Source organism: Spodoptera frugiperda, chromosome 15 (assembly GCF_023101765.2).
Source record: "Spodoptera frugiperda isolate SF20-4 chromosome 15, AGI-APGP_CSIRO_Sfru_2.0, whole genome shotgun sequence".
Lineage (NCBI taxonomy): Eukaryota > Metazoa > Arthropoda > Insecta > Lepidoptera > Noctuidae > Spodoptera > Spodoptera frugiperda.
In genome coordinates this window covers 15,069,541-15,085,314 of record NC_064226.1, presented here as the reverse complement: position 1 = coordinate 15,085,314, position 15,774 = coordinate 15,069,541, and the positions used below count along the sequence as shown (strand labels likewise).

At 36.3% G+C, this 15,774-nt stretch overlaps 1 protein-coding gene across 6 annotated transcripts in view; it reads left to right on the top strand.

The window, feature by feature from the left end:
• LOC118275714 (cell adhesion molecule Dscam2) overlaps positions 1-15,774 on the top strand; it is a 133,732-nt gene that overhangs the window by 19,707 nt on the left and 98,251 nt on the right. For all 6 annotated transcript variants that reach the window (XR_004783615.2, XM_035593781.2, XM_050698746.1 and 3 more), the window contains exon 3: positions 8,836-9,007. Coding sequence is in view for 5 of the 6 variants with exons in the window: in XM_035593781.2 (XP_035449674.2) it covers positions 8,836-9,007 (172 nt within the window). In the remaining variant the exon portion in view is untranslated. The remainder of the gene's footprint in view (positions 1-8,835; positions 9,008-15,774) is intronic.

Here is a 15,774-nt window from a genome sequence, read left to right as displayed (position 1 = left end):
TGTCACAAGGCTCTTACTTGTAAGAATAAAAAATAAGATCAAAACTAATTTGTTTTGGCATAAATTTGATTCGCATAACGTTAGTAGGCCTAATAACTTATGTAGGAAATGGTGGTAGAGAACTTGTAGTGCCCTATACATAATTCCGATCAAACTAATTTGCTATAGTTTCTGTAACAATTAAATAATAATGTTGGTTAAAAATTTAATATGCTATGCAACAAAAGTTAGTGACTAAACCGAATTGCTACAAAACCGACTCCTACCCCTAGAGTGTTATTTAAAATCGCGTAGGAGCGAGGCGGCCCGCGGGCTGAGGAGCAGGAGCAGCGCCGGAGCCATGACAGAAACCCTGCCTGCTGCATGCTGCATCTTTGTTTGCATGCTGCTCGTTTTATTACATTATCCAAGTCTTCGAAGATAGTATATAAAATTGCTAGTTAATGTGATTGATTTTGTGTCATTTATCACTACATCTAAATTGAGTAGACATTATATATAATTGCTAGACAGTATATATAATATAAAGATTTATTACTTTGGCTGTAACATGTACATCGATACAGTAAAGTATTTAACAAAGTATAGGTCTTTGATGATCCTTATTATGTTAAGTTTTACCTGATTTGTTTTGACGATCTCAATTTAGATTTGTTTGATATTTTGGTTTCATTTCGGCTCCACCACAGAAAAACACGCGTGCAACTCACAAAGGAGTAACAAACAAAAAGAAGTCTTGTTTTTATTCCCTTGGGTTTTAGCGTTTTATTCACAACAATACTCGTATAATATTTTTGTGTGAAATGCAGCGAGGTTATAAATCGGATTTAAACTCGATATGAAATGAAAGCACACGTCGATGGAAGAACAATATACGAGTAGTAAGTACATCAGCTACTTGTGACTGGGAGGAGCAACGAGCGAGATATTATGTGAACCACTTACAGTTTACTTTACAAAACTCTGAGAATATCTCTTCCGGATAATCTATGTAAGAGAGATTTCCAATTGTTTATTGAAACTTCTATCTTATATCAACGTCATTAAGTCTATTTTCTTTTGCGGTTGTGGATGTAAGCTACCAAAATATCATCAGCAATGATCCGTAAAAGTATTTGTTCAACGTTTTTCCATTAACCTTTCAGCCTGTCAAACGAATTGTTACCTTATAAAAACAAACAGGGACACTGACTGTTTAAAAGTGTTTTACTACAGTTTTAAAAATATAATGGAACAGAATGTAATGTTAATTTAATCCCAGCTTCAATTAGTAACACTGATTTTAAATGTAATTGTCATTTAGACGTTTTAAAACCTTTCATCGCTTACTTTTGTTTTATATAACAATGCAATACTACACCACATTGTGATGTGGTGTAATATTGACATCAACAGCCCATAAGTGGCCACTGCTGACCAATGGCTTCTTCTCACACACACACAGAAGGTTTGAGCATTAATCACCACGCCTTCTCAATGCGGGTTGGCGAAACTTTTAATAAGACATTATAAGTTTAGGTTCCTCACAATGCTTCCCTTTACCGTTTATGAATGATGTCTTAATAGTCTTAGAAAGTGCATATAACTTGGAAAAAATCACTCTAGTACTTAAGCCTCCGTCCGACCACGACATTTATTTTAGACTAATATTAGACCACACATGAAAAAAGGTACAATATTTAAAATACAACATTTATTGTTAACAAAATCTTGAAGACTACAATATTCTCAGGACATAATGTGCAAAGTGGGTACAAAGTTGGTGAAGTTGAACTCGCTTATAAAAAGCATGGTTCACTGTTGAAATTAGTTTTAGCTGGGACTTTAAATTGCTTTGTAACCCCAGATAGTGGGGGAAGCCTCGCCCAGGTTGGCAAACTTGTGGTTCTCAAGACAACAACCACTTTGACAGGTTTCCCGGTTATTGGATACCAGTCTCGTCGTATAAGGAAAACTGCGGCTGTCTTTTAAATAAATATTGTTAGGTACAGATAGTGCGGTGCTTTTCACATTTTATTTTTACTCGGCTTTGTTGCGTTAATGCAAGTTAATTTGACAATTAGTTTTCTTGTTTAGATGATGATAAAAAGAAACGTGTTATTATTTAATCTGTGATGTGCTGATTTAACGTATTATCTACTAGTTGTAATAGAAATTAATCACTACATAGTATATAACAAAGTCACTTTCTCTGTCCCTATGTCCCTTTGTATACTTAAATCTTTAAAACTACGCAACGGATTTAGATGCGATTTTTTGAATAGATAGAGTGATTCAAGAAGATGGTTAATATGTATAATACATGTATGCATAATGTATCACTGCACCCATGCAAAGCTGGGGCGGGTCGCTAGTATAGGTATAATATTAAAGGAAAATAAATACAAATACGAAATATAAAACTTAAATTTCAAAAATTCGAACAATGCGAGTTTTCCATCAGCCAAATGTTTTTGTTATTCAGATTATCCCACAAATATGGACGCCCAATATTTGCTCCATAAAACAAGCTGAACATTATAAATATAAAAAATATAGCAAAAACACCGCAGCGTGAGGTTTAAATTTCGAAATATTTCTGTTTCATAGCATTGTGCTCCAACTTCAGCCATATTTATTACATTTATATCGTGTTTCATGTTTATAAGTAAAAATGTTTCACATTTTATAGTATTCCAATAAATTCATATATAGGTATAAAATATACAATTTTGTAGATATTATTTCATAAATTATTTATTAACATCAATACGCCTGTGGAATTATAAATAGCAAAATCAGTAAATCGTGTATAATGAAATAATGAAACAAAAATTAAATTTTAAGAGATGAAGTAGCATTACAATATTATATATTAACAGTTTAGTAGCAAATGGAGTGTAATTCATGAAGAGCTCCCACTAACACTGCTTCGTTTCGACTTAAACCCCGCAAATTCCACGCGACATGTCTTTGAGCATACACTATCTCCGGGCGGGGGCTGCAGTCCAATTCCAAATAAATTGTGAGTGACGTCGACCCGCCCCCAGCTATGTACGTTTTAACATCGTACTTGCCCATTTTTCAAACTCCTAAACTTTTATTTGTTAAAATATATGTTTCTGTTCCCATTGTGTGCGGGGGTTTTTTGAAAATAAAACAAAAACAAAAGAGTATAGAGTTATGACGAGCTGAATTGCTCGCGCTATTGTTGTTGTTGCGCAGTTCGTTTCAATTCGAACGTGAACTGCCGCAACACATTGGTACACTGTGTGTGTGTGTGTGTGTGTGCACTAAATAGGCCAATAAATAGAAAGCAAATCATGAAGGAGGACAAGTAAAGTGCAATGAAATTGGGTTAATTGAGTCGAGCCTTCAGTCGGCAATTTTAATTACTTTTCCTTGTACACTTCCCGAAGACTAATTTACCAAAACAATTTGATGTTTTCTAAATATTTGTGATTAGACTTTTTGCTAAGAATATTATGTTTCAAGGAAAAACAAACACTGGTTGAACTAAAAAGTAATCTTAGTGAATATTCCCTAGTACTTATAATACTAGATATCTTATAGATAGATAACTTCTATGTTTTCATTTCGTTATTAAATTCATTAAATTCTAAGAAGATCAAAGAAACAAACAATAATACTGGCGACACGGTTATCCCATAAATTAAAAACTTGTCACTGAGAATACAAACTGTTGTTACTTAATTCTTCCTTCTGGCCTTTTTCCAATTAATTTTTAGGTCAGCTCTGAGTCTTGACCACATTTGGCTGAACGACAATGGTATACATCGACTAATGTCAAGCGACTGAAATGGGTGCTGAGTGCAGTATCACATTCTTGTTTAAAAGTCGCCTGGTTCTTGAAACCTCTACTGGGTTGGTTATCAAGATTTTCTTGTGTCAAATGAAACCAACTTCGAACCACAAGAATGAAAAACTACTGAAATTCCAGATGCTTTATGCACCAACCGTGCAGTTGTCGGCTGCATAGTTGGCCTGGTGTCTGAGTAACCGGCTACCACGCAACGTGCAGCGGGTTCAATTCATGCACCGAAAGAACTTTTTATGTGATCTACAAACTGTTGTTTCGGGTCTGGATGTCATGTGTATGTAAACTTGATGTTTGGAAACGCACCCACGACACAGGAGAAAATTCTAGCGTGGGGCATTCATTAATTCTACTTACTTTATTATAGAAAGATAAAACAAGTTCAGGCACACTGCCGCTCATGAACGCAATTCTAAAGCAATAATACGTAATAATAAATAATAACGGCACATTATTTAGTGTTAATTACGCCGTGGACTATGCAAATGGTGACGCCAGTAGAGTGGTGTTGCACACCCGCGGACACTCGTTTACAATGTAAATAACATCGCTTCATTGTACATTAAACGATCTGCCGCTGTTTAGCGATGCAATGATTATAATTTAACAATTATTGGGTGTGACTGTGTAGCTTGTGATTCGTGTAGTTGTTGTACCTACGTTGATCATGTTGCGTGTGTTTGGTACACTTTGGGAGGTCTATCTATTTATTTAAACATGCTTTATTATACACATTTAAGTAGCCTAGGTTACATACATTTAAATTAATACACGTACAGGGCGGTCTTGTCACACAATGGTGATTTCTTCCAAGAAGATAACACTAACTATATAAGACGAACACTAAAAACTATATAAGAAGTGGTTGTGTGCACAAAAATAAAATTTGTGTTTCAGAAGAAAAATAGCACTGATATTACTCAGAGTAATTGATTGGTTACAACTTATTCCTTTTGTTTTCGATTTTTAATAGCTTCTTTTTTATTTATTCATGTTTTAAAATCTAGATGATCATTGGCAATACTTGTTGTACTTGGTATTGTCGTGATGACGTTTCAAATCCCAATATCACTTAAAACAGCTTTAAATTACATATTCTTTTTTCTAGAGATGTGCTCTCAAAGTTAGCAATAATATCACGAAGTTGCACTCCAGGGGTCGCGCCACTTGAATGTGAATAACTTAGTAAGTCTTAAAACTCCCGCCTGGACCGTCGGAGGATGTCTTCAAGTTGCAGACTTAGGTCCAATGCTACTCTGTTTATTTGATTAAGAACATAATGAATATGAAATAGAATCTGAGTATAAGTACATTATAACTTAATCAGTATACCAAAGTATCACAATCTTATATTATGAGTGCTATACTTATTAGCCATAATACTTATAAAGAAACAAACATTAAACGTTTCATGCGTAATAGGAAACTTGCTTTATTATCTACGTATTCACGACATTAATATAATATGCGCACAAAGCGATCATAACAAAGCATCTATTCATTTAAAATCATATTAAAAAGCCCACAAAGCGAACACCTTAATTTGCGTCCTAGATCCACAGCATCCAGACAATTGGCGCGACAGCTTCTTTGAGGCGAGCGCACACAAAGCGTGACGTCACAGGCAAACTGAACAAAAGGGACATCGCCAAGATAAAAGTATTAAACGTTCCGTTCCAAGTTTCAAGGATTCGTTTTTCCTTTTCGTATAGAATGGACGGTGTTTTTGTTTTCCTTTTTAAAATATTGGGTCAGTGGATTGAGAAAGTTAAATCGGTTCCATTCGGTGTTTGTGTGAAATAAATCATTTGTCCTCCGAATGGTATTATTTTTACCAATTTTCCCCATACGAAGATAGTAGTTTGTAGCTTGAAACTTAAATACTAAGTGCAGGTACATCTAGAGATGGTCGGTAGGGGTAATATTAGATCCTAAAGTCCAAAGTTGGTGTGGACTGCAAATCTGCAACTGAAAGTAAGTTGCTGACGTAGGTGAGGTCGTAGCTCTGAGAACTAATAAGGCGATGACCTCGTGAGAGCGAGGGGGCGGCGGATGCAAGTGGCACGCTACTATTCTGGGAGCATTTAGAACGTGGCTGACTAGCTAATGTACATGTTAATGGACTATATTAAAATAATAGCTAATCAATACTCTACTTCAGTTTGGCATTAAAATAATCTGCTTATGGAGAAAGTTTTTCCAATAGCACATGCCATTTATATAGCAAAACTTGAAAGCAAAAGCATAAAAAAGTTAAAACAACATTTAGCTCTTTTATTATCAGAAAAGATATTACCAGTTCCCAATTTAATTATGAACTAATTTCATACGAGAGTTTAGTTAGCATAGATAAGAAAAATTGGATCATTTGGCTACATGTGCCCCGGTTTGGGTACGATACGGAATGACGTCACGAGTTGCCTTAAAACTGCATATTAATGCGCGCGCAAACACACGAGCGACTGTAGGCGTGTGTACCGGGAAGGTGCGAATTTAACGAACGAAGCTCTTCTATATTTAGCCCATTGGTGGCTGGAGTAGGTGGCCTCGTGAATAAGTAACCGGTTTGATAAAACACATTGATGATGTGCGTAATAAAGGGATCAAGAATGTTATTTTAATTTTTTTTTAAAAAACCTAACAAAATTTGCGACATTCAGGAACTACGTATCAATATACGGGGAACAATAGAGGTTATAATTATGTTATTATAATTAGTTGGGCCACCACACACACACGAGTAAACAGTAACCGAGCAATGGCCAAACAAGCTCACCTCAAACTGATTGATCCGCAAGCAGGTCGAAGGTAATCCAATCCTTGTCCCATACTCCCATAATCCAAACTTGGTTATATAACACATTATTATGTTAATTCCAACATAACATTGTGGCAAACGCTAGTTGAATCCAGTTCACGGAGGAATGGCGTTTGAAATTCAAATGGCGTATTATACATATCAAGGCAGCCGTCTGTCTGTTCGCGGTAACCACGTTAAGGCAGTTAACCCGATGTCTAATTTGACAAATCTCGGTTTAACCCGGAATCTACGGAACGATAACAAGCTCTGGATTCAATGGAAACTTTTTTATTTTCAATTTTTCGACGGATGGAAAACAAATTGGGAGTACTCGTAGTTTTGTAGCCAATTAATGCTGTGGAAGGTAAGCTGGGAAATATCGGTTACATGCTGTTGGCAAAACTACATCATACGCTCTTAAATATTGACTGCACGGTTGGTGCGGTGGCTGGACAACTGGCTGCCGCGCAACGGGTAGCGGGTTCGATTCCCGCACGGAGCAACTCTTTGTGTGATCCACAAATTGTTGTTCCGGGTCTGGGTGTCATGTGCATGTGAACTTGTATGTTTGTAAACGCACCCACGACACAGGAGAAAATCCTAGTGTGGGGCAACGTTTATATTAAAAAAAAAAAAAAAAAAAAAATATGTCTTTAATTTTCATTTCAGACATCATTGTGTTATTGCTTTCACTATACACATTGTTCGTACCTACACAAGTTTGCGAACATGTGCAGAACATATTACCCAGACTCTCACCCCAAGCGCTAACAAACTAAAGTATAACAAGCTTCTTCACTCCGGCTCCAATCACAAAGCAATATATGCAATCACTCGCCCAAGTTCGCCGGCTGCCGCTGCACGCTGCACTACAAAGTCGGCGCACTCCAGCCAATGTGTCAATGGTCACAATCTCTGCATCCCGCTCGATTGTTCCCTTTCACAAATATCTGCATTCAGAGTGGGGATCCGTTTATCATACGTTTGACTATTTGAAGATTGGTACACACATTAAGTAAATACAATAATTCTTTATTTTGCACCAACATTTGTAACTAAACTTACAATTTTGTAGTTCCTACATTTATGACGTACAAGTAAACTCTATAAGTTTCGTTCCATGCGATGTATGAATTAATCTTAATTAAGGCGAGACGTCATCGCACATAGTTCACAACAATCTCCAAATGTGAGGCAGATATATTTGGAACCAGACCCGCAACGGAGTGTTCATTTAGTTATAAGTTTGTTTCAACAACTTATTGTACCTGGTACCTGGATAGTCTCGCTACAGCCGGTACAGGGATCTAATCGTTGTTAAACCTTTTACTGGAACAATATTGCGGTTATTATAAGACCTTAACGTGTTCGGTGTTACAAATATTGGCAACTCCTGAGAGAACCCTTTATTGAATTTCATAGCGCTGTGTATTTTTGAATTCCAAACTTCTGCCGTCTACCCTAGGATTACCACGAGGCAAATTTTTGAAAAGGTCTATTGAAGCTAAATAATAGGTTGTTCTCGAATAAAATACAATAGTAGCACAGGCATATTGCTGAGATGTTAGTTATTGTAACACGAACAGTTTCAAGGAAATGGCAAGTTTTTCGAAAACATTGTAAACATTCTATTTTTATAGGCTGTATTTATGTGTGTGTAAGTAAGAGAGTAGCGGTAACAATGTAATGTAAGTATGTGTTAGTGTACGGGCCCCGGGCTCGGCTGTGCGCTCAAACACCTTGTAAGTGCTCACTTTATGTCCTTTCGGGGGTTAAACCAGAATTAATGATAAGTGCCACACTAACGTTATTTGATGGTATTACTGCCGTATGGAATAGTCTTAACAAAGGAGGGATTCGTGTGTGATAGTGAAGTTTTCTTGCAAAATCTAATTACCTACAACAATGTAGATAGTAAGTGCTAACTTATACAGCTGACCTGACCACTTAACCAACTAGTCGGAATATAAAAACCAGACATCATACACATACATGTAGACTAACTTAAAACCGTAAAAAACATTGTTTTACAGACTTAAAATTAATGAAGCAAGTGTGGGTGGATGTGTTGTTATCCTTAAAAACACACAAGGGGCATATAAATAATGAATTAAAACATTATAAATTACCTACACTATACATATACGTATAGAAGTAAACTTCGTTGTAATACATATACCTTATTATTCTTGGTTTAAAATTCTGTAATTTTTCTCAGGTGGTGAAGGTCAGGAGCACGGGCCCGTGTTCCTGATGGAGCCGCCGCCCCGGCTGGTGTTCTCCAACACGACAGGAGCGCGCGCCTCCTGCGCCGCCCACGGGTTCCCCTCGCCACAGATCGCCTGGCAGCAACCTGATGGACAACAACTTGATGATGTACCCGGACTCAGGTAAGCAAATAATAAGCTAAGATATTTTAAGATAATAGCTAACGTAAGCCATACCTATGGTACTAAATCACCGGAGCTGTGGACTACCTAGCGGGTTTACTGGGACTCCGATTCGAAAAGCAGGAGTAGAAGCAGGTCGGTTTTTAGTCAGTAAGAGTTTGACACTCTCTCTCGCCTCGCATAGGGTGGAGAAGTCATTGAATGATTTTCCTACCTCAAAAAAAAAAGATACTTAATCAATTTAAATAATTATATACGCTCGTGAATATGAGTCCCGTTGTAATAGTAAAGATTTTCTTGTATCGTTCTCGTGAGTAAATAGATTTAGTGTGTATGGTTTTTGCTGGATAGTGTTCTCTTTTGAAGTCAATTAGAATAGCTAACCAAATCCGAAGTTACATTCCGGGAATGTAAGTTTATTCGTGAAATCCGAAGTTATTTTCCGAGAATATAACCAATTGCGGGTGTAGTCACTACTAAACTTAGCTAATACATATATTTAGATTGGCCCTATTAAAGCTTAAAGTTTAACTTAAGATATTTTTGAACTTATCTCTATGGTGGAATTAATCATCATAGATTCGAATCAGCAAATAACACAAACTTTAAGTACATAACTTTGTGTTTGATTGTCTCTGCCTACCTCCATGGGAGACACGCATGTGTTTGTGATTAAGTAGATATATTAATATCCTAAATTGTGAAATGTGGGTGTACATTGGCATTATGTGTCATATTGTTCACCTCTGACTACCCCTTCGGGGATTAAAGGCGTGAAGTTATAAAAAAACATATCCTCTACCAGAAATTATGTCACAAGGAAGACGTTTCACTTGCTGAATATCCTGTAACATTTATATTATTCAAATAAGTTTCATCACAAAACGTATAAGAATACGGCGCGGTTCGCACTTCATAAACTCGCTCGTATTTATTGAGGATGTTGAATAAGAAGGATCACGCCACAGCTGCGGCCCGTTCTACGACATACATTAGATATTGTCACTAGCGACAGCGACACAAACAGGAAATAAACATGGCGGCTATTTTTGGATCATTCTTTTTAAATCAGGGATAAAGGTTAGAAGAAAATCTTTATACTGTGTAGGTAGAGGCTTACTTTGAACGTCGCCTTCTATAAAGCCATTTAATATTCGGAGTTTTTGTCATGATTAGTCAGTTTATTTATTAAAGAAAGAATGATTGAAATAAAATAAATAAACAAATAACTAGAAACCACTAAAAAGTACCCATAAAGAACTTCATTGTAAATTGATAACGGTTCAGTATAATTATTCATGTCTTACAAATAGTTATGTTTACCAAGTTCTAAACTTAATTAACCAACCAAATCCATTTAACAGTCCGCTTCCGTTCCCGACCCCGAATCCGTCCCGCAGCTTCATTCAATACCAAGAAACCAGGCACTCCGGCACTCCGGCACTCCTCTCGAAAAGTAAATAAACACGTACGAATATGTATCGCAAGTGTTGTATAATATAAAAGGGATCACAGCGCCACCTGGTGCCGAACGTGCGCAGAAACTGCCGGGAATTACAATAAGATGTGGTTTGTCGAGTACGCTCGGTAACATGTTCGTGTGCTGATGAGATTGGCTGGAGAATAAAATAGGGTAACTACGTTATATGCCGCTCCGATGTTGCTCTGTATCCTGATATTTGATAGTAACACACGAATCTAATATTTGTCTTTCGAAATCTTTGTGACAAATGAAAATGTAGCACTTACCAAATGAAAAGTGCTGCGAATTGTTCACATCACGCGATGAGCTGGCACTACTGTTATTCAAATTAAAGTTTAACAATAATTTATTACGTACTAGCGAATGTATGATACTGATATAATATATTTATCTCTCTCATAATGATTCAACATAAATGATATTAACGCTCAGGTTAATTAATGAAGTATTAACGTATAATTACAAATTATTATTTTAGTGCCCGGTACACAGTTCACTGATTGTGATGTGCAAAGCAAATTGTACAATACTCGTATGTTCATAAGGTCGTATAGAGGTTGCGGTCAGCGCTGGCAGCGACTGGAGGCGAGCTCTTGAGCCAGTAGCTACTCACTAGCAAATATATTACTAACGAGAGTGCTCCACTGAACAACTGCGACTACAGTGCGCTTTCAATGACTACCTAGTTCAAGGCAGTAGAATGGACAACTTATTGTGAACAGTGGGTTTTCGTTGTCTGGTTCTTAAAATGAATGAAGACATAAATAAAAATATACTAAAATGTTCTGGAGCAACAAGATTATTAACATCATCATTAACAGCTGGAAGACGTCCAGTGCTAGACAATGGACTCTTAGTCCTGCACGCCGAACGACAGTTTTTGCCACCTGCATTCATTGGCTCCCCGCGAAACTAACGATGTCGTCGGTCCACCTGGTGAGAGGTCTGCCCACGCTTCGTCTTCCGATCCGTGGTCTCCACTCGATCTCTTTCCTGGCCCATCTTCCGTCAGTCCTTCGAGCCAGCGAACAAGATATCATTATAAAAGTATACACACGTAGGTACTTCGATAGTGTGAAGCCGTTGTAAATGCAAAATTAGCAAAGCGCCGCGTTACGCCTTGAATTAGAATGATAGAGTTTGCGGTACAAACGGTATATCTTTATAATAATCCAAGTGTCGGGCGCGATTCAGATGAGCGCCATGAAATATGTATCAGACATTGTGAATAGTGCGGCTAGGGGTGGTGGTACACCGGGAGCGACGCTCCGCGCGCCCTCTACACTCTTTTTCTTTCATTTTCATTTGCTGTCTGCACAGATATCCTTTGTGAATTTTGAAACGTTCGTGTGAGCTTCCTTTGTATTGTATTGCATATGAGCGATGGTTTTAAGTATGGATTACTTACTGTATCTCTGTTAAACTCAGTATCATAAATCAAATTGTTCTACTTCTTAATATCTTTAAAAGTTAACATTGATGTAATATACCCCGAGCAATATTTGAAAATGACAACTGACAAATTGCCCACTAGTCATGGAAATTACCATAATGAAAGCCCTTTTATTCAAAACTACTAGACAATTATTAGTTCACCTTTTACGACTGAGTTCCTAAACTAACATCAATATTATAATGTGACGAGGTCTGTGGCTGTGAACCTCGGGGCCCTCGTAACTAAGTTACAAAGTAATAAGCTGATAAAATTATCTTGTTTGTCCAAACTCTAATCGAGTGCGAACATCAAAAATAATATCACGCCTCACTGGATCGTAAATCTAGCGAGGCGAGTTGAAGGAGTGTGTTTAGGTACTAACATAATATACGTACATAGTTTCTGTATATAGTTAAAGCTCTTATTTTAACTACTTTCAAACCTTTTAATCTGAATAGTTTGTTAGATGTAATTCGCTTTTCTTCAGTGTTAGAATTTTAAATTATGATTTATTTTATGTCGGTTTATCAAAAGTATGCGTTTTTGTTTATTCATTATGTTTATTAAATAATTTTCAATGAGTAATGAACAGCAACTTTTTTAAACTTATTTAAGAAAAAATCTATAGATATTTTCATCCATACCAATTTAAAACACAAACTCTCAGTGTGTGCCCGCCTTAACTCAAATATCGACCAACCAGTTATTTTGAATTCTTGATTTTTGCGACATTCGATGCAGCAGGCCGGCGATACACACAGCTACAAGTAGTGCCATGTTCCCACGAGACTTGCATGCAATATCTCACAATTATACCTGTCACGGTTGTGACATTATCTTGTCATAGCGATCGGGAAATAAAAGAGATGTCATAGTGGAATGTAATTTATGGGCTTTGTTCCTCCGTCTTTATACGTTCGTGTACACTATGTATCGTGTGATGTAGTTTTCGTGTACTCCAACAAAGAGACGAGGTAGAATTGTTTCTTTAGTTTTTGGTTTTGCTATAACATTGTCTCACGTAAAGCTGTGGTTTGTTATTCATTGAAGTCTTACGTATTTATATAGTAGGACTTGTATTATAGCGCGTCCAGAAAGTAAATATAACATTGTCTTTATAATGCACCTATTGTATATTTAACGTACTATTTAAAAAATACATATTATTTTATTTATACATACTAGTTGGCCCGTCTAACTTCGTACCGCTTTCTCACATTTAAACCTGCCCTGGACTTCCACAAATAATTCAAGACTAAAATTTGCCAAATCTGTCTAACTTTTCTCGAGTTTTGGCGAGCCTAACGAACAGCAATTGATTTTCATATGTAGATTTTTTAATATTACTATTTTATGATACAGGAAACAACTAACACCATAAAATATAAACAAATACATACATTTATATATAACCAAGCTTTTTCATTTTGATGAGTACCAATCCATTCTGTGAAGATATTGCAATACGTCATGAGCTACCCTTTTTGCCAGTACATCGCATTAGGCAGCAGAGCTGAATGCTCGGCTTCTAAATATGGCGCCCGCTTCCTGATCCCACTCGATCAATAGTTCACGCTATTTTCGAAACTGAGCCTCTTATTGTCATTTCGTATATAAGTACTAGGAATATAGAAATCGTAGATTATTGTATTATAGGTCACATTTGACGTCAATGTGTTTTTGTTCCTAGACTGAAATTCGAGTGGAGTCTGGGGAATAAACGATATGACGTAGGTAAAATATTAATACCGTATATTGAGCATCTGAAAGATATGGCAACTATTCTATCTTTGCATGGTTTATGGAAACAATGTATTTGAGATCATTATTCTATATCCTAAAAGTTCCCTTCGTACTTATTTACTACCGACCCAAATGTCATCACCAGATTCGACCACAATTTAGATTTTTACGAGCTCATCGAAACTCAATTCCCGCTGAAAGTAAATTTTTAATAGCTGGTGGTAACTTTCAGCAACTTTTTCTCAATTCCCTCGATAGTCAGCTTTGTATTCGCGATCAAATACGGGCAACAATATTTCAAGCGAGTAACACCGCGGGATGACACTAGTTTGTAATAAATGTTATTTTACGGTGTACCGTAGCCATGTGTCGTAATAAATAACCTCTATTTTCAGTACAATACAAGTGATATTTCAGAGGTACTATATTCCCCGGAGGTCGGTGGTAAGACGTCTAAAGCCAAAGTGTAGGTTTACTGGACCCAGCGGCTATATTGTTCCTAAGTTTGTGAATATTATTTTTTGTTACTCTAACAATGAACACAATTTCGTTTACAAATACCCAGTTGTGTTGTAATCTGATTATTGTTCTGTTTTCAATTCTAATGTTATTGTTTTACATCTAGACACTTGAAATAACATAATAATCCTGTTGAAATTGTAACGATAATTCGTGAAAATACTTTGCAATTTGTATGTTGGTTTGGAATAACAAAATTTGGGACAAAAAATATTAAAACTAATGTATAATTACTTATAGGTTTTCTGTTTTACCAATCTAATTCCCGACCCTTATTTCCAAACCTAAAATATAAATAAAGCCATGTAATCTTATCACGTGGAAACTAAAACAAAAAGCGAACAAACATTTCGTGTATCGCCGTCAGAGAGACGGATGGGTGACTTATGGTGTGGTGATACGCATCGCCTCGTATTTCTTACTTATCACCGAGACAGCTGTAATCACCGGCCCATCAGACACGCGAACTGGTGATAAGTGCGGTGATTATTTCATAGCTGACGATAATTTTTGTTTCAGGAGACTTAATTAATATGCATATTTTGTTGGAAAGCTTCAGGAAATTCTGCTCGACATTAATGGTCGTAGATTAGTTTCAGAATAGTTCAGGACACTATCAGAGATTACTTGTCTTAGATTATTTAGAATATAGGGACAGGTTTTCATTTTCTCAGTTCATACTATTTGTTTATTTATAATTTAAAAAGTTCACATCTTAAGAACAAAACATTTTCAGTAACAATCTTGATACCCAACGAAATGATTAAATATTTCCCTTTAATACAGTCAAGTCTAAATATTCACAAAGTCTCTTAGCAAGAATGTTCCTCGTAAACATGCCGATAGTTCGATCATTATCTCTAGCTTTGTTTGAAGGCCACCTTCGAAGGTTCCTTTGTGTTGCGATGACACAACTAATAATTAGTTTCATACCCTTATAGTCTTTGAATATTCTGTTATTTAGTATATAAAGTTACGTGAAGGTAAACATCGTGAGGAAACTATATGTAAAATATAAATAATTAAAGTTTAAAATCACCGATTCGCCTTGAGCGTGGAAATTAAAGATCATTCCTTCTCTGTATAAGGAGATGACTTTTCTCAGGAGGATCGAATAGAACAGACTGATGATGATATATGACAGATATATGTATAAAGTGGTATAGGTAGGTCTCAGTAGGATTGTTGATGCATCCATTACTGTATATCTTGCTTTAATCCTACCCCCAAGAGGTATTATAAACTATTCACGAATTGCACACTAGTGTATTATCTGTAGAGAACGATTAACAGCCGTATATATTCAATATAATATACATCGTGATTGACAATAAATATTTGTATATAATTTACCAAAGAAAATATTTGCTGGATACCCATTACGGCACTCATACGAAACGAAAATGTTTTGACATTCGTGTCAAACACACAGCTGGCTACAAAAATATGCGCGTGATTTACGTAAAGCGAAAATATGCCTTGAAATACGATTTATTACTTTTAGTATAAAAGTATAATCGAGGTTACTTAAAAACCTGTATACTTGGAGATAAATTCACGCTCGTGAAGAATAGCTTGACATTTATA